This window comes from Schistocerca gregaria, chromosome 7, assembly GCF_023897955.1.
Source record: "Schistocerca gregaria isolate iqSchGreg1 chromosome 7, iqSchGreg1.2, whole genome shotgun sequence".
In the NCBI taxonomy this organism is placed as follows: domain Eukaryota; kingdom Metazoa; phylum Arthropoda; class Insecta; order Orthoptera; family Acrididae; genus Schistocerca; species Schistocerca gregaria.
In genome coordinates this window covers 487,565,892-487,587,179 of record NC_064926.1, presented here as the reverse complement: position 1 = coordinate 487,587,179, position 21,288 = coordinate 487,565,892, and the positions used below count along the sequence as shown (strand labels likewise).

The following is a 21,288-nucleotide window of genomic DNA, read 5'->3' as shown; positions in this document are numbered from 1 at the left end:
TTAGTTCATTAGTCAACCATCTCTTCGGTTTAAATTGTTCATAACAAAAATCACTATCAGTATCTCTTTAGCAAATTTAAATCTAATTGTAGCTTCCTACGATAATCACTACCAGTATCACTCTAGTAAATTTCAATTTAATTCTAGCTTCCTACGATACTCTATTAAATATTAAGCTTACTTCTCTCTGCTGGTAGCATCGGCCTCTTAAATCACTCCCCTTTCCCTTATTTCCACCCTAAGCTGTTTCAAATACTTTAATTACATTTTTCCTCTTACGACATAGGATACTCAGTGACACACAGTCGTCACCATTTTGGTCATATTCTCCCTGCACCGAATACCACTAATCCATTTTCTATACTCCCGCAACCTCAGGAAATCTCTTGCAGTCGCCTTTCTTTCGGCTCTCGCGGAGTCACAAACAGGACGCGCAAAATCTCTGACACCCCTGTAATATGTCACTTGGCGGAAGCACCGGCCAGTGCCCCTCGCGGCAGGTAGTGCCTAACAAAGGGACAAACCAGTCTGCCACCCTACTCTAGGCTGCTCAGCGGAACGCGTCCAAGCTTTTAGCAGCTCACTGCAACATTCAGTCTTTACCTGCGCATTACGAAGAACTTAGCCTCCTCTTCCACCAACTAAACTACCACGTAATCCTCTTATCCGAAACGTGGTTGAAACCACACATATCCTCTGCATCTATTCATCTCCCAGGGTACACATTTCTTAGGGCAGACAGATCAAAAAAGCGAGGTGGCGGGGTCGGCGCATATATACGAACAGATCTCAAAGCGAAAGTCTTATGTACGTCAAATCCTGCTGAAGAAAAAGAGGCTGAATTCATGTTCATTGAAATAAATATACAAAGTCGGAAATTCTTGACTGGCGTCGTGTACAAGCCGCCAAAAATAAGCTCAATGAGTTCCTTCCAGTCGGAATTACATTCACTTCAGTGTCAATACGAACATGTCATCGTAATGGGTGACTTGAACATAAACCTGCTAAGAGACACTCCCTCCGCAATAAACCTAAGAAGATTGTTTAGTTGCAATAGCATGAACATTCTTCCATTACAACCTACACACCATACGGGGCACAGTCATACTCTTATGGACGTGATCGCAACGAAACAGACTGACAGAGTAAGAGATGTTGGTCAATCATCGGCCCCTGGCCTCTCAGCACATGATGTAATATTCCTGGCCTACTCTGTGCAGCCCCCAAGGATCAAATCGCGTTACATAACTTGTAGGAACATGAAACGTATTGACCTTGACTCTCTAACAGCCGATTGCTCAGAAATCTCATGGCATCAAATAATCAGAGAACCTACAATCGACGGCAAAATTAATGAACTTGGTGATAAACTCACTGCCCTCTATGACAAACATGCACCTGTGCGCACAGTCCGTGTAAGAAAATCTCCTGCTCCATGGCTGACAGCTGAATTACGTCAAATGATGACTAATAGGGATGCTGCCCACAGGCGTTTCAAGGCAGATCCGAAACCCGAGCGTTTCGAAGAATATAGAAAGCTACGGAACAGAGTGAGACAATGCATTCGTAATGCCAAAATCAGGCACGCTCGCTCCCTTGTATGCAGCGATCTAACACCCACGACTCTATGGAAGAATCTCCGTAGCTTGGGGGTCGGAAAGGCAAAATCGGAAACTACTTTTCATGTGTCAGCTAACAAATTAAATGAATTCTTCTCTGCACCTCTGAATACCAGCACGGCTGATAATTACCGTCCACAAGAATCCCCAAACAGGATAACTAACAACGATACCTTCCATCTAAAACATGTAACAACAAATACGGCAAGAAAAGCAATAATGAGAATCTCTTCTGATGCAATAGGCAACGACTATCGGTATAACCATGATTAAGAATGTTGCCGATATCCTAGTACCTGTCTTAACTGACATATTTAATTTTTCCCTCCTGAACGGAATATACCCCACTGCATGGAAAAGAAGCATAATTCGACCCATCCCTAAGATCGAAAACCCGCAACTGCCTAGTGATTACCGACCAATTAGCATACTGCCTGCTGTTTCCAAAGCACTTGAATATATTGTTCATGACCAAATCACTGAACACTTGCATGAATTCAGTCTATATGACAAATTTCAATCAGGTTTCCGTAAACATCACAGCACAAACACTGCTCTAATTAAAGTAACTGATGACCTGAAATATGCCATCGACAATCGAAAGGCAACAATATTGACGCTACTGGACTTCAGCAAAGCTTTTGACACTGTTAACTTTGACATATTACTCAGAAAAATGCAACAGCTTAATTTCTCTGCTAGTGCAATGAGATGGTTTGAAAGCTACTTAAAAGACAGACAGCGATGTGTTGTCTGCGCAAATGAAAAATCTTCCTGGAAACATGTTTCTTCGGGAGTGCCACAAGGATCAGTCTTAGGACCACCTTTGTTTTCTTTATATGTCAACGATATTTCGTCGGTTTTGTCCTCCTGTAAACATCATTTCTATGCCGACGACCTCCAGCTCTACCTAAGCGTCAGACCTGAAGACGTAAACACTGCAATCGCTCTGATGAATGATGATCTGTCTTCAGTAGTGACATGGGCGAAAAACCTGGGGCTTAAATTAAATGCAAAAAAGACGCAAGTAATCTTAATAGCCCATCAGAAATTAATAAGTTCAGATTTCCGCGAACGGCTACCTCCTATTCTGCTCGAAGGTACTCCAATACCATATCAGAAAACAGTGAAGAACTTGGGTGTAACTTTGGACGAGCATCTCAACTGGGCGGAGAACACAGTCGCAGTGTGCCGAAAGACGTCTGCTTGTCTCTATGCTCTCAAAAAGTTTCGGAACATATTCCCACAGGACTTGAAACGCCAGCTCGTGCAAGCACTCGTTCTACCGAACCTCCACTATTGTGATGTGATTCAACAAGGCATGAGTAGTGAAAACAAAAGACGGCTAGAGCTAACCATGAATGCCTGTGTGCGTTACACCTGCAGCATTCGCCGATATGATCATTTTAGTGCTTCATACTCCGAGCTAGGGTGGCTGCGGCCGGACAAACTGCGTGACTACCACACTCTATGTCTACTTCACCGACTCCTCATCGCGCAAGCACCCCAGTACCTAGCTTCAGAGATTAAAAACCTGTCATGCCATCATAATCGAAACACGAGGTCACTCTTATCTGGTATCCTAACTGTGCCCACTCACAAAACAAAAACTTTTGCAAACTCCTTCTCAGTTGCCGCTGTCCGCCTCTGGAACAAACTGCCCCTTACCTTGAGGAAAATTCAATCTCCTGTTGCTTAAAATTCTCCACAAAATTAATGTGCAAGGCCAATCCTCTCATCTGTCAAATAGCAAAGCTAGCGTCTCCTATCTTGCTCCTGAGATGCCTTCCTCTTCATCTATTCTCTATTAGCCACGCAGTCTCCTTTTCCTTTATATTTTCCTTAATTATGTTTCATCATGTCTCTCTATTCTTCTCCTCCCTTCACCATGAGTCTCCCTCATACTCCCTGCTGCCAGCACTCCTATCTAAAATCTTTCTCTTCAATAATGTATTTTTCGAGGTGTACCTTTCTAATTGTTTATCTCACTTTTTGTATTAGATGTAGCTTAACATGCCTACTAAAACATATGACTGTAAAATAAGTAGAATGCCTGGTTAGATGTAAGAGAGGGCCTGATGGCCCTAATCTTGCCAGGTTAAATAAATAAATAAATAAATATTAGCAAGATAGTGAAAGGATTCTAGTTCTTGTCCCTTTTATTTTCTTTATTATGTTCGTGTATGGTTCCACATCAGGACTTTCTAAAAAAATCGACCCATGGCTCAATGGCTTGTGCAATATTTGTGTCTACTTGAAAGGAGGTCCAGGATTCTACAAACCTCTGACAGTTATCATAGATGAATGGACACTCTATAAATTATAACTTATCTAAGATTTTACTATTTTTAGCATGGACTTCTTCATACTGCTCATTTACCATTTATACATATTTAGAATAATTGTCACTAAAGATGTGTAGACAATCAGGCTGGGAACTCCATCCAATAGAAATTGGGAGATTCGGCATACGATCATTCTTTTCCTTTAACCCCTCAGGCATGTGCGACGGTATATTTCGACCGCCGCCTACCCCTTGATCAGCATGTGCTATGTCATATGCCATCTGAGATTTTTGAATGTTTTTCCTCTCTGCTGATGCAGTTTGAGAGACGACTACTAAATGGTAGTGTCATACATTCCTTAGCTTCATGTTGACAGAGTTTGCTTTTGCTATTCGTGTGGGTTATGAATGTTTTTTGTCTTTGTGTGCGTACTAATTTTTCGTAGACTGTGCACAATGGCAGGACTGAATGAAGCTGAAGTTTTATGACTTTTGATGAAGAGTGATAATGAGGACAACGAGTCTGATAATTCTTTAGATGACTAATTGACAGAGCAGAATGCAGTCTCATCTAGCTGGAAGGACATGACAATATTTCAGCACCAACTGCATTTATATTGAGCACTGCTGAAGGTAGGCTGAAACTTTGAATTCCTGGTAATGCAGGGCCATTAGCTTCCTTTGAATTGTTCTTTGACAATGAAATAATAGAAATGATTGACAAAGGAACAAATAAATATACACAAGGTTTTTTAAACAAGGAACATGAAAAAAAATTTCTCTGATGAAATCAAAATTTGTAAAGTGGTTTCCAACCAAAGATGATGAAGTCAGAGTTCTTTTAGCTCCATTTTTATGGATGGGGATAGTGTCTGAAAGATCAGCTAAAATGTATTTTGTCAGATAGAACATGCTAGAAATGCCCTTCCTCCCTAGTGTTATGAGTGAAGAAAGATTTCATCTCTTGACAAGCTTCATACATTTTGCTGACAACAGAATATCTACAATGTACATGTCTCTAAAAACATTTGTAAAATTATGCCTCTGATAAATTATTTGAAAGCAAGATTTCAGAGAGCTTATGAGCCACAAAATAACATAAATGGTGACAAATCCTTGTTACTGTGGAAAGGGAGACTCTTGTGGAAGCATTACAAAGCTTTGAAAGCAAAACACTTTAGAATGAAATCTCCGAACCGTGAGACAAGAACAGGTATTTATGGAACTTTATTTTGTACACTGGAAGAGATATTGATCTTAACTGTCAAATAACAAAAGAAACTTGTGAAAACTTGTTAGATGCAGGTAGGTGTGTGTATATGGACAATTACTACTCAAGTCCTGACGTATCCAAAAGACTTGTGTACAGGAATACTGATGCACTAGGAATAATTAGAAATTGTAGTAAAGGAATGCCACATATAGTACATATGAAATTACAGAAATGAAAGAAGATCAGTGCACAAAAGGGGAAATTGGTGGCTCTGAAATGTAAGGATAAAAGGGAAGTTACAATGCTAACAACAAAGCATGGTGAATCAACAATAAGATGTGTAAAGAAGAGGAAAAGTGGGAGAAGTGCAAGTGACCCAGATATCACTCTGCATTTTTGACCACAACCAGAACATGGGCAGGAGTGGACCTGAAAGACCAGTTACTGGACTACTACTTGTGGAAAGAAAGCAGAGTATGGTTTGATACAAAAAGTTTTTAAGCATTTGTTAAATGTGGCTGTTCTAAATGCTTACATACTGTACTGCCACAGTGGAGACAAGAAGGACCATTTAGAATGAAACTGACAGATGAACTCCAAACTAATTACCACCACAGTGCCATTGAACACAAGCAATGACTGTCACCGACTTACTGGTAGACACTTCCCATAAGCAAATCCAGCAACAAAAACTAGAAGATAGCCCTAAGGAGATGTGTGCAACAAAACAGAAAAGAAGATACACATAATATGGATGCAACGTTTTTACTGTAAACCCAGCATTGTGTACTGTGCCATGATTTAAGCTTTATCACTCTCAAAAAAACATTGTAAACAATTAACCTTTATAACATGATTTAAATCACTATAGTTTCAAGTGTTCACCATATATTTTTCAGAGTTTATTTCAGGTAATTTATTAGATATACCATTTACAGTAAATACATGGGTTTTTATCAACCCTGATCACACTCATCTTTTCCTCCCTCCCCTTTTTCCACATCCACGGCTGTGTGTTCACAATTAAATCTACCTCCTTGTAATTTGCCTTTGTTGTTCTACTTTTCATTTCTACTATCTATATTATAGTTCTCTCTGTGTGTTGGATTCCATGTTAGATGTATGAACTGTTATATCATTTGTGTCCATCTGAAACTAGTGCAATATTTGCATAATGTGTGATTAGCTGTAAGGAGAGCCAGATGGACCTAATCTTTCCTGGAAACATAAAACAATAAATAAATAGAGACTTAAATCAACTTTTTCTGTGTTTTAAAACTGTGTTCTATGTATACATTTAGGGAAATGACTAGTCAGAACATGGAAGTTTGTAGGCATCCCATCCAACTTGCAATACGAAATTGACTAGAACACAAGAATGGCAGTGAAGTCATGTGCAATCTTACCAATATGTGTATTCATCCCTTGGTCTCCCTCTACGATTTTTACCCTCCACGGTTCCCACCAATACTGAATTGGTGATCCCTTGATGGCTCAGCACATGCCCTGCCAATTGATCCCTTCTTCTAGCCTAGTTGTGCCACATCTATCCAGTACCTCTACATTAGTTACGTGACCTACATATCTAATCTTCAGCAGTCTTCTGTAGCACCACATTTCGAAAGCTTCTCTTCTTGTCTACACTGTTTATCGTTCATGTTTCGCTTCCACACATAGCTACACTCCATACAAATACTTTCTGAAAAGACTTCCCAACATAACTCTATACTCGATGTTAACAAATTTCTCTTCTTCAGAAACACTTTCCTTTTTGCCATCGCCAGACTATTTCATATCCTCTCTATTTCGACCATCATCAGTTATTTTACTCCCCAAACAGTAAAACTCATTTACTGCTCTAAGTATCTCATTTCCTAATCTAATTCCTCGGCATCACCTGATTTAATTCTACTAAATTCCATTATCCTCATTTTGCTTTTGTTGATGTTCATCTTACATACTCCTTTCAAGACACTGTCCATTCCATTCAGCTCCTCTTCCACATCCTGCTGTCTCAGACAGAATTACAATGTTGTCGGCAAACCTCAAAGTTTTTATTTCCTCTCCATGGATTTTTATTCCTACTCCAATCTTTTCTTTTGTTTTCTTTACTGCTTGCTCAATATACAGATTGAACAACATCAGGGATCTCAACCACTGCTTCCCTTTCATGCCCTCTGGCTCTTATAACTGCCATCTGGTTTCTGTACACATTGTAAATAGCCTTACCCCTGCCACCTCCGGGATTTGAAAGAGTATTCCCAGTCAACATTATCAAAAGCTTTTTCTACATCCACAAATGCTAGAAGTATAGGTCTGCCTTCTCTTAACCTATCTTCTAAGATAAGTTGTAGAGTCAGCATTGCCTCGGATGTTCATTGTTTTCTACACAATCCAAACTGATCTTCCGCAAGCTAGGCTTCCACCATTTTCATTTTCGTTTATAAAGAATTCATGTTAGTATTCTGCAGCCATGACTTATTAAACTGATAGTTCGATAATTTTCACATCTGTCAACACTTGCATAAATCCAATAGCCAGCAGACATGAAGCAGCAGCTACACTACTGTATGCCCATGACCATATGAGGACAATAAAATTACTCTGACTCAAAAGAAATGAATTAAACTGTACTGGTTCTTCTGAAGTATAAATTTATACAAAAGTGCATTGGATGAAAAACATAAAATATTCTTAAATAAGAAATGATAGCAAATTATGAACACAAAATGGAACAGTTAGTGCACTACTTGCACCCTCAAAAACAATAAGGTGATTGAAGCTCACCTCTTCCTGTTATGGGCTCTTAAAAATACAACACACTACAAACATGAAGCAAAACAGCATTTTTTTCTTTCTTTCTTGTTTATAAAGGATAGAATAGTTTTCAACAGAATGGAGTGACTTTGTTGCTGCATTTGTCTGGATGGTGAGAATACAGCCACAAATTAGAAAAAGTTGGCTAACACCATCCAGATGTTCTTTAACGTGCATCACGTGCCACCTGTTCCCTGGCATGCAGTATATTTTGTACAATGCTTTTGTAACTGGAAAATTGGTTCTTGAGCATGTTTTGAACTTGAAAACCTTATGACTTAGCATTAGAAGCTAGTGAACTAGTTTGAGCATCATATTGTGCATTTATGGATGCATCATTTTTCCCTAAGCAGATGCCGACAGGGCCTCTAAATGTCTCAATGGTTTCAAAATTAAATCAAACAATGGAAACTTCAGGTAGCAATATCAACAATGTGGGAAAAGACAGATTGCTATTTACTATAAAGAAGACGCATCAAGTTGCTGAGAGGTACAATTAAAAGACATTTACATATAGCTTTTGGCCATGGCCAGCGTCACAAAAACTATGTTTGAGTGTCTTTTAATTGTACCTACCTGCAACTTGACATGTCTTCTTTACGGTAAGTAGCAATCTGCCTTTTCCTACATTGTTGCTTTCAAAATTGATGGACGTGAAAGCTTATTTCAGAACTGTTTCATGTGTCAGCAGCCCAGGAGATTTAATCTATGTAATTTTTGTTTCCTCTTCAAGCAAGTCCTAATTCAATTTATAGAGTAGTTGTAACAATCTGCTAAGGAGATACAAGCTGCACACATTTTCAACAGGAAATGTTATAGTCAGAATTTCACAAGCATCTGAAAACTAATCTATCTACAGGCACTATTTTTCAAAATTTTGGCATTCTAGAAACTGAAACCTGTTGAGATACTCCACAAAGATCTCAGTTATTGTAGTAAATTATTTCTATATGAATTTATGACATTTCAGGTGTGGGTACCAAATTTACTACCCTGAGTACACCTCATGAACTGACTCAAAAGACAAAGTATGAGAATTTATAGCTTCCAAGTTCCCTTTACAGATATCTGCATTTAATGTTTGTAAATACAAAATCTAAAGCAAACCAAATTACTTTATTTTTCACTAACAGTTGGAATAGTTGCTTGGATGTAAACTATCATATCTGAATAAACAGCTCAAAACTATGAGAGTTGATGTTTGTGTACAGTTCAGTTTAACAGCATAAGCTACCTAAAACACAACAGCCAATCACACAGAGAATCTGATGGCCAAGAAATTCTTGGTTCAAATGGCTATCCAAGTTCATATAAAGTCAACTCGGTAGCACAAAGAGTGCTGTGAAGATGTAGCCAGCTTGTTTCTTAGAAGTCAGAAATTACTACAACCACCATCTTGAAAATGTTACTGACATTAATGTATGGAAGGACGATCATAGCTTAACATCTTGTCAACAAGCTCGGATTGTGTCAAAGATGGAGAAGGAAATCAGCTGCACCCTTTCATAGGAACCAACCTGGCATTTGCCTGGAGTGATTTAGGGAAATCATGGAAAACCTAAATTTGGATGGTCAGAGGTGGAACTGAATTGTTGACCTTCCGAAAGCAAGTCCAGTGCACTAACCACAGTGCCACCTTGCTCAGTATGCTAGTACAACACTCATGCAAAATTACTTGATAGGTTCGATGAAAACTTTGGATAGGGTAATTAATTATAAAACTACAGTATTTCACAGATTCTGTATTAGAATTGCAAAATGTTTCTTACAGTTATGGGCACTAATTGGTAAATAGATTGAGAATTAACTTCTCAAAACCTGAATTTCACCACAGGCCAACTTTACTTTTTCCAGTCATCAGCAACTATAACAGGTGTTCAAAAAGAAATGAGCTGGAGTCTGGATGCGCAAACCGCTGACAGGAGGGTAATATCGTGGCGAGTGTAACGAGGTGTGGTTCCGACCGGAGAGTGGAAGATCACAGCCCATCGCTAGGGGGCACACATGCACGTTATGCGACTATACAGAGCCAGCAGCAGCATGCATCAAACGTCCCACGCTGCCAGTCGCATTGCAAACAGTGACATGGAAGCGTTAACAGAATAGCAAAGAGATGTTGTTCATTTTCTGAAAGCAGGAGGAGGAGGAGGAATGGACATTCATCGGCGAACACTACATGTCCCTTGCAAGGATCAAGGTATGGCACAAGCACTTCAGGGAAGGACGGGTATCATTAGCTGATGATGCACAGTCTGGAGCACCACACTACATTACCGATGACATCGTCCAGCTAGTGGATGCACTCACTGCCTAGGACCGCTGAGTGACAGTGAAAGCCATAGCCACCGTGGTCAGATTGGGTGCCGGAAGTGTTCACACCATCGTGAAGGAACGACTGCACAAGTGCAAAGTGTGTACCCAATGTGTACCCCACAATCTACAACCACACCCAGAAGTATGTCAAATGGCCCACTGTTTAGCTCATCTGCAGTGCTATACTCGGAAAGGGAATGCGTTCCTGGCACAACTGGTGGCTGGAAATGAGTCATGGTGTTGTCACTTTGAATCCGAACCAAAACAACAAAGTTATGCTGACATCCTTCTCTGACTAAGATGGCCCCCTTCCGATTCACTTCTTGCAACACGGGACACCAGTGAATGCCCAGCATTACTCGCAAACCTTGACCATCCTTCACCAAGTGATCAAATCATAACAACCAAACAATCTTACCCACGGGGTTATTCTGCTTCACGACAATGCAAAGCCTCATACAGCCAACATAGTCGCAGCACTCCTGCAGAAATTCAAGTGGGAGGTTCTTAGCCATCCACCATACAGTCCAGACCTCTCTCCCTGTGATTACGCCATTTTTGTCCTCTTAAAAAGGCTCTGATGGGGCAAACATTTCACCTTGGACGAGCTGTATGTGCGGAACTGGTTAACATCGCAGCCCCGGGAATTTTATGATACAGCCATTCACCATCTTGTGTTACAGTGGGACAAATGTCTCAACAGCCAGAGTCAATACTTCTATGCCTCCGGCTCATTTCTTCTTGAATGCCCTTTATATAAAATTGTACTTTTTTTATCTGTCCAAAACTTTGGTGATGAAGTTATGGCCATGTGCATCTACGTCTATATTTGGCAAACCACTGTGACGTTCATGGCAGAGGTTCATTCCCATTGTACCAGTTATTACAGTTTCTTCCCAATCGATTCACACATGGAGTGCAGGAAGACTGAGTGTCTGAATGCTTCTGTTCTTGCTGCAATTATTCTTATCTCGGCCTAACAATCCCTTTGTGAGCGATAAATAGGGAGTTGTTGTATATTCCTGAGTTCTAATTTACAGCCAGTCTTTGAAACTTCGCTAGTAAACTTTCTCAGAACAGTTTACGTCTATCTTGAACAGTCTGCCACTCCAGTTCCTTCAATATCTCTCTCAGACAAATAATCCTGTGGCCATTTGTGCTTCTCTTCTCTGTATAGTTCAATACCCCTGTTAGCCCTATTAGGTAAGGATCCCACAAACTTGAGCAATATTCCAGAGTGGGTCACACGAGTGATTTATAAGCAGTCTCCTTTGTAGACTGATTGAATCTCCCAAATATCGTACTGATAACCCAAAGTCTACCAACATACTTAACCCATAACTGAGCCTCTGTGAACATTCCATTTCACATCCCTATAAAGTGTTACACCCAGCTAATTGTAAGAGTTGGTGACTCCATCTATGACTCATTGATATTATAGGATACTACATTTTTTGTTTTGTTTTGTGAAATTCACAATTGTAAGTTCACGAACAGTTAAAGTGAGTTGCCAATCTTTGCACCACTTTGAAATCTTATCAAGATCCGACTAAATATTTATGCAGCTTCTTTTTGGCAGTACAGTAGAGTCTCGTTAATCCAAACTAATTGGGACTGGACTTTGTTCGGATTACTGATTTGTTTGGACTAGCCGAAATTACGGTGACAAGTTTCTACAATGAAGTATACAAATCAGATAAGTAGGTACACCATGGTAACAAATGGGAACAAGTGTGGGAACAATGACTCACTCTCATTCCCTGCCCGTGTTGTTGTGCATTGTTGAGATCTTTGTAGTGTTTGAGGTCAGTGCACTGCCAGCTGGCTCGCAAAGTGCTTGGTTATGTTAGTTATCGATCACTGGCACGTGTTAACAGTTGTATTGTATTCATTCGGGTGTAGTGGTGTACATATTTTTGTCATGAGTAAACAGAAACATACAATGTTAACTGTCAAAGGAAAACTGAATGCTTTGAAGCAGATAGACAATTGTGAGAATGTATCTAAACTGGCAAAGGAACTCGGTGTTGGCAAAGTAATCATTTGTGATTCGAAGAAGAACCAAGTGAAGCTTGAACAGTCCTGTGCAACATCTTCAAGAAAAACACTCTAAATTTGGCAGACTTTGAAACCGTCCCAGTACGATAAAATGGATGATGCTCTTTTCTTTTGGTTTATGCAAGAAAAAGAAAGGGGAACCCCTCTGAGTGGAGCACTGTTTTAGGAGAAGGCTGTTTACCTGAACAAGCTAATGAATGGTGATGAGTCTTATAGTGCAAGTACAGGCTGGATGGACAGATTCAAAAAAGTCATGTAATCTGTCAACTAACAATTACTGGAGAGAAGCTTTCTTCTGACCATGATGCAGCGAAGGAATATTTGGGTGAGTTGGAAAAGTATTCTCCCCAACAAATTTATAACTCTGATGAGACTGGCCTTAATTTTAGGGCATTGCCAACAAAAAGCCTGGCATCAAAAGCAGAAGACCATGCTCCTAGTTTTAGAATGTGCAAAGATCGTGTGACTTTATTAGCGTGCAGCAATGCTGCTGGTAATCACAAGCTGCCTTTAATGCTGATCTGCAAATCTCTTAGGACAAGAGCTTTTAAAAACTGCAACATGAAGTCCCCAACCACATATTATTGTAACCAGAAAAAAGCATAGGTGGGTGGTAACCTGTTCAAAGAATGGTTTTACGGCCAGTTTGTCCCCTCTGTTTGATGGTTTTCTAAGGAAAATCATTTGTCTCCCCATGTAATCCTTTTGACTGATAACTTGCTATCTCACCCCAACACTGAGGAATTATGTGCTGGAGAAATTGTGGTGAAATTTTTTCCGCTCAAAGCTACACAACTTCTACAGCCAATGGACCAGGGCGTACTGCAAACATTAAAACTGATTTATAGAAAAAATTTTTTAAGAATGCTGATCCAAGATGATAGCATTCCTTTAGTGGACAAAATAAAAAAGACCAATGTGATTGGGCTCCTGAGGCATGGCAGGATACTTCATAAAATAGTCTTGAGAAAATCGTGGAGATGACTGAGGACATCTCTTGAATTTCAGGACGACCTAGTTGAAAATGAAGAGGAAAAGCTACTACAAATGATACAGACAATCCCTAAATGTGAAGAAGCTAGTGAAGGAGACTTAGATGAGTGAATGGCAGCGGATGGGGCACGTATGGAGAACCTTACTGATGCTGATTTAGTTGCTGCTGTGACTCCAGACTAGGAAAAAGTGGACTGCTGTGACGGAAGTGACAGTGAGCCTGAAAGTGACAAATGAGAGCTGGTGCCACGGAGTGACGCAGCAGAAGCCCTCGACCTCACGCTACGTTAATTGGAGCAACAGCCCACTGCTACATCTGCTGATTTGATGTTTATGAGACGATGGCACAATTATGCATCATATAACAGACTGTCTACATTACACCAAAACACAATGACTGCGTTTTTGTCATCTAAAAAAGTAGGGATAAAATGTCTGCTGTATTTTAGTAAGTTTGATAGCTTTTCTTTCGTTGTTATGCATTGTTTAAACCTAAGGTTTTCTTGTCCATTTTTCTAATACATGTTTAATGTATTGTGTAAATTAAAATAGTGTGTGTGTACAAGCACTTCACTGCACAGTTTCCCATACTTAAACTAACATTTTTCATGTACAGATCAACTGAACATTCAGATTACCGGGGTCCAGATTAGTGGGACTCTGCTGTACTTCATTCTAGATAGGTGCATCATCTACGAAACGTCTGATGTTGCTATGATTACTGTCTGCAACGTCATTAATATATAACATGTACAGCAAAGGTCCCAACACACAAGTGTAACTTCCCTACCAAAAAATCCTCAATCCAATTACAAGTTTTGCTTGATACACCATATGTTCGCACTTTTGACAAAAGCACAGATGTGGTACTGAGTCAAATGCTTTTTGGAAATCAAGAAATACTGCATCTACCTGACTGCCTTGATCCAAAGATCTCAGTATGTAATTAACATGATTCATGTTTTTGAATCCATGCTGGTTGGCATGAAAGAGGTTCCTCTGTCTGAGATACCTCATTACGTTTGAGCTCAGAATATGTTCTAAGATTCTACAACAAATCAACATCAAGAATATTGGACAGCAGTTTTGTGGATCACTTCAACTAGTTAGAAGAGGGGCCAACTCAACTGCAAATCTAGTATTGACTCTGATAGGGATTCCATCAGACCCTGGAGCTTTGTTCAATTTTAACAATTTCAGCTGTTTGTCAACAACACTGACACTAATACTTATCTCACTCATCTTTTCAGTGATACAAGAATTAAATTGGGGAGATTCTCCTGGGCTTTCCTTTTGTGAAGGAACATTTGAAAATGGTGTTAAGCATTTCAGCTTTTGCTTTGCCTCCCTCAGTTTCAGTTCCTGTCCATTCGCTTGGAACTGGACACTCACTGTGGTGCCGCTAACAGCCATTACATACGAAAAAAAAAATTCTCTGGATTTTGTGAAAGATCATTTAACAATATTCTGCTACGGTAATCACTGAAGGCTTCACACTTGCTCTCCTGACAGCCATGTGTATTTCATGCAGCGTCTCTTTGCCAATAGTCCTGTGCAATGCTTTACAGCTATTATGCAGTACTCTGTTTTTTCGGAAGTTTCTTTACAGTGACTGCATACCATGGAGTACAGTGCATGGTCATCTATTCTTTTAAACTTGAGCCCTGTGCTGAAACATATTGCCTTTTTACCCAATTTTCTGAACATATGCATCTTTCTGCTCATTTTATAAGAACAAAAACAATCAATTTTTGACAAAATAATTTAATCAGATGGATCAAAAATTTATCAGTGGCAGAACACACACATAAAATAAAGTTATAATTAGGCAAGCATTCGGAGCCTGTGACTTCTTATACAGACAGAAGGGTTGAAGGGGAAGGAAGAGGCATGAAGGAAAAGGACTGGAGAGGTCTAGGAAAAGGGGTAGGTTTCGGGTAAGTTACCCAGAACCATGGGTCAGGGGAGACTTACCAGACAGGATAAGAAGGAAAGACTGATTGTTGGAGACAGCATTGTATGAGATTTGAAAACCTGAGAGCTTAAAGGTGGAAGACAGGATAATATATAAGACAGAGATTACTGCTTAAAAATCATGTGTGAGTTAATAACAGTGAAAAGCTAAGTGCATTGTATATAACAGAGATGAGAGACGGGGAGGGTGTGGTCAAAAATAGAAGCGTAAAATAATGAAAGATGTAGAAGACTAAAACAGAGTGAAGAAAAGAGTAGTTAGTGTGAAGAAATGCTGAGACGGAAGAAATTTATGTAGATTAAGGCCAGGTGGGTGGCGAGCGCCAATAACATGTTATAGCGCTAGTTCTCACCTGTGGAGTTCTGAGAAACTGGTGTCTGGGGGAAGAATACACATGGTGAAACAGGCACAGAGATCACAATTGTCATGTTGTACAGCATGCTCTGCGACAGATATTGTGTGTTGCCAGTATACACCATCTGCCTATGTCCATTCACCCTAATTGATAATATGGTGGTAGTCATGCCAATATAAAGGACCAAACAGTATTTACATAACAGCTGGTATATGATGTGTCATTTCACAGGTGGCCCTCCCTTTGATAGTATGTGTTTTGCCAGTTACAGGGTTGGTATAGGTGGTGGTAAGATGGTGCATATGGCAAGTCTTGCAGCAGTGACGGTCACATGGGTAGGAGCCATAGTGTAGGTAGATGGGTGTAGAAGGTGCGCGTAGGGTCTGACAAGAATATTGTGGATATTGGGAGGACGATGAAAAGCTGTTGTACGTGAAGGTTGAGGTGAGAATGGTGGTTTATTGCTGTAAAGAGTCTGCATCCAAACAAATATGTTTGTCTTGAATGCCAAGACTGTATGGGAGGGAATGTTTGACATGGAAAGGATGGTAACTGTCAAAATGTAGGTACTGTTGTTTGTTAGTAGGTTTAATGTGGACAGAATACTGACGGACAAGATCAACATCAAGGAAAGTGGCATAGGATTTGGAATAGGGCCATGTGAAATTTAATTGGGAGAAGGTATTAAGAGATTCCAGGAATTTTAACAGGCCAGCCTCATCGTAGTCTATATGGTAAAGATTTATTGATGACAGCTTTACCATATGGACTCTGAGCATGTTCTACCATATGACAATCATTATCTCGGTATCTGTTTCACCAAATGTGCCATCTGGATTCTGCCCTCAGACACCAGTTTTTCAGATCGTGGCATGTGGGAACCAACGCTAAAACATGTCCTTAGCTCTCGCCACCCTCTTGGCCTTAATTTACATTTCTTCACAGTAACTACTCTTTTCTTCAATCAGTTTTAGTATTCCACATCTTTCATTGTCTTGCCCATCTATTTTTTATCGTATCATTCCACCTGTTATGTACAATACACTTAGCTTTTCACTGCTATTAACTCATGCAGCACATTTAAGCAGCAATATCTGTCTTGCATATTACCCTGTCTCCCATCTTTAAGCTCTCAGGTTTTCAAATCCTGTCCAATGCAGTCTCCAACAGTGTCTTTCCTTCTCATCCCATCCAATAAGTCTCCCCTGACCCGCAGTTCTGGGTGACTTTCCTGAGATCCACCCCTTTTCCTACACTTTTCCAGTCCTTCTCCTACACGTCTCTTCCTTCCCCTTCAACCCTTCTGCATGAAGGAGGAGCCACAGGCTCAGAAATCTTGCCTAATTATGACTTTCTTTTATGTTTGTGTTCCGCCAGCAGTTGATGAGTAGATTTTTTTATCTTTCTGCTTGTTTTAGTTATCCAATATAATAATCATAACTCCCCTACATTACATATATGTTATGCCTTCTTAGATTTATTAATAAGTGTTGGAGACTAGTATTTTACACATAAAAAAATAAAAGAAGTCTCATACACTATAAGTCTAGCCACTATTGAAATATAACTTTTTCTGATGCAACAAAGCCCAATTACAAAATATGCTTCCATAATGTTAATGTATCAACCTGCTTTGGCTTCTCCTGTGGACCATGCTTGAAATCTGTTTTCACTTTGCCTTCTTGCATCTTGTGCACAGTCACAGGCTGTTTGAAAATTGATGCTGTCTGCCTTATTGGAGGTACTAGAGAGGCATCATTGCGGACACCCCTGCTGCAATAAAATTCTACATAAGTAGCAGATACTCCTGAAAACAGCTTCTTATATAGTTTCCAACTGAATGAAAGTATAATTTTGATGCATCAAATCTAGCATGTACATTTTAAAATCAATTCAAAATGTTGCATAAATATTTGAAAATAATATATCGTAACATATGACAATTTTTTATGGTAGTATCAACGAATAATGGTGCTTGTTAATCACAGAGATGACAGGTTCACATCAGGCTCCAGCATCAAGCAAAGTTTGCGGAACCACCCATCTGCTTCGACCCATGACGTAACTGCATCGTATGACATCAAAGGAGCGCAGTCTATTCGAAATGGATTGTGACTGTAGAGGGCATGTTGAATTAAGTGGTGGCACTCTCATGTGGGATGCTTAGCTTTCTAAATTGTTTATAAGAAATGTTAGTGATTCACTGTGTCAGAGTGCTGCCTGAGAGAATAATATTGGAAGAGTTTGTCGCATTCTTTGAGTGAGTTATTTGGATGTTGGCAGTTGTGGGTACTTTTCAGGTTTGTAATTATTAGTGCAGTGTTGTTTATGGTTTGAGATTTAATTTTTTGTTTATTTTGGATATGATTAAGAAATTTACTAGTACCTAAATGGGGGGGGGGGGGGGCAACATACTGACTGTGCTTAAATTCCCACAGTTATTTGGTTTAATTGGCAACTATGTGAAGTGTTGCAGTTGTGGAGAAGGCATCAAATTGAGCAAAGTTGCTCAGATCAGGGACCGATACTTGTGGTCTTGTCGGTGGGACAACATATGGCATTTTATCCACAATTTCTGGTTCATATGTTGGCTGGCCTCTTGAGAGATTATGTTGATGACATCATTTTTCTTATCACTAGATTGCTAAATTTGTGTGTTGGCTGGCTGTGACATGGTAAGTACATTTTTATGGTTTTATTGTATTACATATGGTATGTGTGGTTCTCGTATACTGAAATTGGTAGTCATGCAGTTTTTTAATGAATTTTTGGGTTGCTTTGTTTGTTGTTAATTTTGTTGGATTCTGATTGGTAAATACTGTGGAGTGTTTTTTTTTTTTTTTTTTTTTTTTTTTTTTTTTAATGTTAGGTTTCAGATATTAGTTGTATCAATGAGTTTTGGTTTTATGGTACTGCTAACTTCACTCTAGCTATATAGATTAAGTAAAGGGTTAGATACCATGTCATCAAGTTGTGTGTGGTATTGGGGTACGTAGGTTGCGTTAATTGCTGAGGGCTTTGTATGTTTGATTTTTGTATTAGTATTTGTTTTGACAGTCTTCACACTGAGTGTGATTTCAATGATTATATTTGTGATTTATGTAAAATAATTTCAAAGATAAAAAACATGTTTCCTGCCATTGTTATTTTATGTTCAGTTGTCTTTGGTTTTTTTAAGTTTAATAAAATCAATTAATAACAGTGTTTCACATATTGTGAATGTTATTGGGGGTGAGAAACTAAAAATCTAATAGGTCATGGGCCCAGGTTTGTTTCAAAATGGAATTTGTAACAAAATACCTAGTTACAAGTGGCAAAGTTTTTTTAAGGTAGCAACCAAAGTTGAAAAATATTGTATTCCTTTATTCAATGGAACAAATTTCAACAGTTGGAAATTCAGGATGGAAACTCTGCTTGAGGAACTGGAACTTTTACCACCTGTGCAAGTGAATTATCTCAAAAAGGCGGAATTTGTGGATGGAGAGGTGGACACATAGTATGTCACAAAGGAAACATGATTGGCTGAACTGGTTTAACAAGATCAGAAATGTAAGTCTTATCTTATTCAATGCATTGCCGACATTAACTTGGAATATGCAAAAGATAACGTTAACACTTTTGACTTATGGACATCTCTGTGCAATAAGCTTGAAAGAAAAGGAATCGATAGTCAACTTCCATTGAGAAAACAGTTGTTAACTATGAAATTTAATGTGGCAAATGATATGCTAGTTAATCATTTCTTAAGTTTGATATACTGATTCGAGATTTACATTCAACTGGGGCTATTTTTGAAGAAATCGTCATTGTATGCTGTCTACTTTTAACAATGATTGCAAAATACAACATAGTGATCACAAATCAGAACGTTCTCAATGAAAGACTTGATGCTGAGCTTTGTGAAAAATGGGCTACTGGATGAAGAGTCAAAGTGGGAGTCATCAGTAAAAACAACAGTGAAGATACAGCACCTCCTACAGCTTTTTAGACTCAATGGTATCAGACACCAGTAAAACAAGAAGTCAGCAATGAACTTCAGGGAACTCATTCAACTTTGTTTGTCATCACTGTGGAAAGCCTGGTCACAAAAGGGCCAACTGCAAAGTTAAGTTACCAAACAAGAATTCTGAAACCAGTAATTCATTGGTCGTGGCTACTGTCAAAGAGGAAGATGGTTTTTGTTTTGCAGCATCAAGTGAAGATAAATCAGTGAACAACATAAGTTGGTTCTTGGACTCTGGAATACTTGATTAGCAGTAAGATACCTCCCACTAATTTAAATAAACTAGAACAACCAATTGAAGTTAAAGTCGCTAAGTCAGGCATTTGTCATGAGACTAAAGCAAAAGGAGACATTAAAGTCACCAGTGTTGTAAAAGGAGAGGAAATTCATATAATGATCAAAGATGTTTTATCTGTGCCTAGTCTTAATTATAGTTTCCTGTCAGTTAGAAAATTGGAAATGAATGGTTTTTGTATTACATTTGAAAAAGCTGAAGGTTATATTAAAAAGGAAAAGGAAATCATTGCTACTGCAAATAGGAATGAATCTCAGCTATATGTTTTAAATTTTTGCAACGTAAAGCCTTGTCAGATGCTTCAACTGAAAATAAGGTGAAACTGTGGCACCGCACATTAGGCCATTTGAGGTACGATAGCATTAAACACCTAGTCACATGTTGACAGAATGGAACTGGACCCTTCAACGATCCCCACAGAACGATGCTCAGATTGTGCCGAAGGAAAACAATCACACTAGGAAATGTGCCACCAGATCTCTTGAGCTGATTGACAGTGGCCAATCTCACCAGAATCGTTCGATGATCAGAAGTATGTACTCATGTTCAACAATGACTTTACACTTTTGACAGTGGACCACACACTGGAATTGACGTTGGAGGTAACTTGCTATATCTGAACATGTTTCACGCCATGGCTGCAACTAATTTCAACTTGAAGATCAGCAGACTGTGATGTGACAATAGTCCTGAATGCATCTTGGATGACTTGTAGCAATTTTCTGAAGAACAAGGAATACAGTTTCGGTTCACAATCAGCAAAATGAGCTCTTAGAGCGAATGAACAAAACTCTTATTGAGAGAGCTCGCTGTTTGATACTATAATGTAAATTAAGTGAGATGTTCTAGTCAGAAGCTGCCTGTACCTACTAAGTCTTACTGCGGCTTTGAAAGGAAAGGTTCCTGCAGCTTTGTGGTACAATAAGAAACCTAACTTGAATAAGCTGAGAGCATTTGGACATATTGCTTATCTACATATACCAAAGGAATTTAGAACAGAGAAATTCAATAGCAAATATTTAAATTGCTACTTCACTGGCTGCTTTCCTAATAGCTAGAGACTTTGGTATCCATAGGGAGGGAAAAAAGTCACAGGAAGCAACATTATTTTCTACAATTGCAGATTTGACTTTGAACATTATACCAATTGAGGACTGGAGACCAGAATCTGTACAGAAATCATCATAGAAGCAGCTAAAGGACAATAATGGAGGATAACTCACCGAAGACAATGTTAAATCAAATGATGGAGGTCACAAAAGAATTCCCATACCAGAACTGACCAGTGATGAAAAGGAAACTGAAAATGAAGCTGTTCGACATTCTACCAGGAAGGGGAACCCTCCTAAACACCTAGATGGCT

At 39.2% G+C, this 21,288-nt stretch overlaps 1 protein-coding gene across 4 annotated transcripts in view; it reads right to left on the bottom strand.

Annotated features, from left to right (window-relative positions):
• Nucleotides 1–21,288, bottom strand: part of LOC126282153 (methyl-CpG-binding domain protein 3) — a 41,800-nt gene that overhangs the window by 16,808 nt on the left and 3,704 nt on the right. For 2 of the 4 annotated variants that reach the window (XM_049981668.1, XM_049981670.1), the window contains one exon: nt 17,256–17,397. In XM_049981668.1, coding sequence (XP_049837625.1) covers nt 17,256–17,397 — 142 coding nt within the window. Of the gene's footprint in view, nt 1–17,255; nt 17,401–21,288 lie in introns of all 4 variants that reach the window. The other 2 variants (XM_049981667.1, XM_049981669.1) reach the window with 1 other exon arrangement.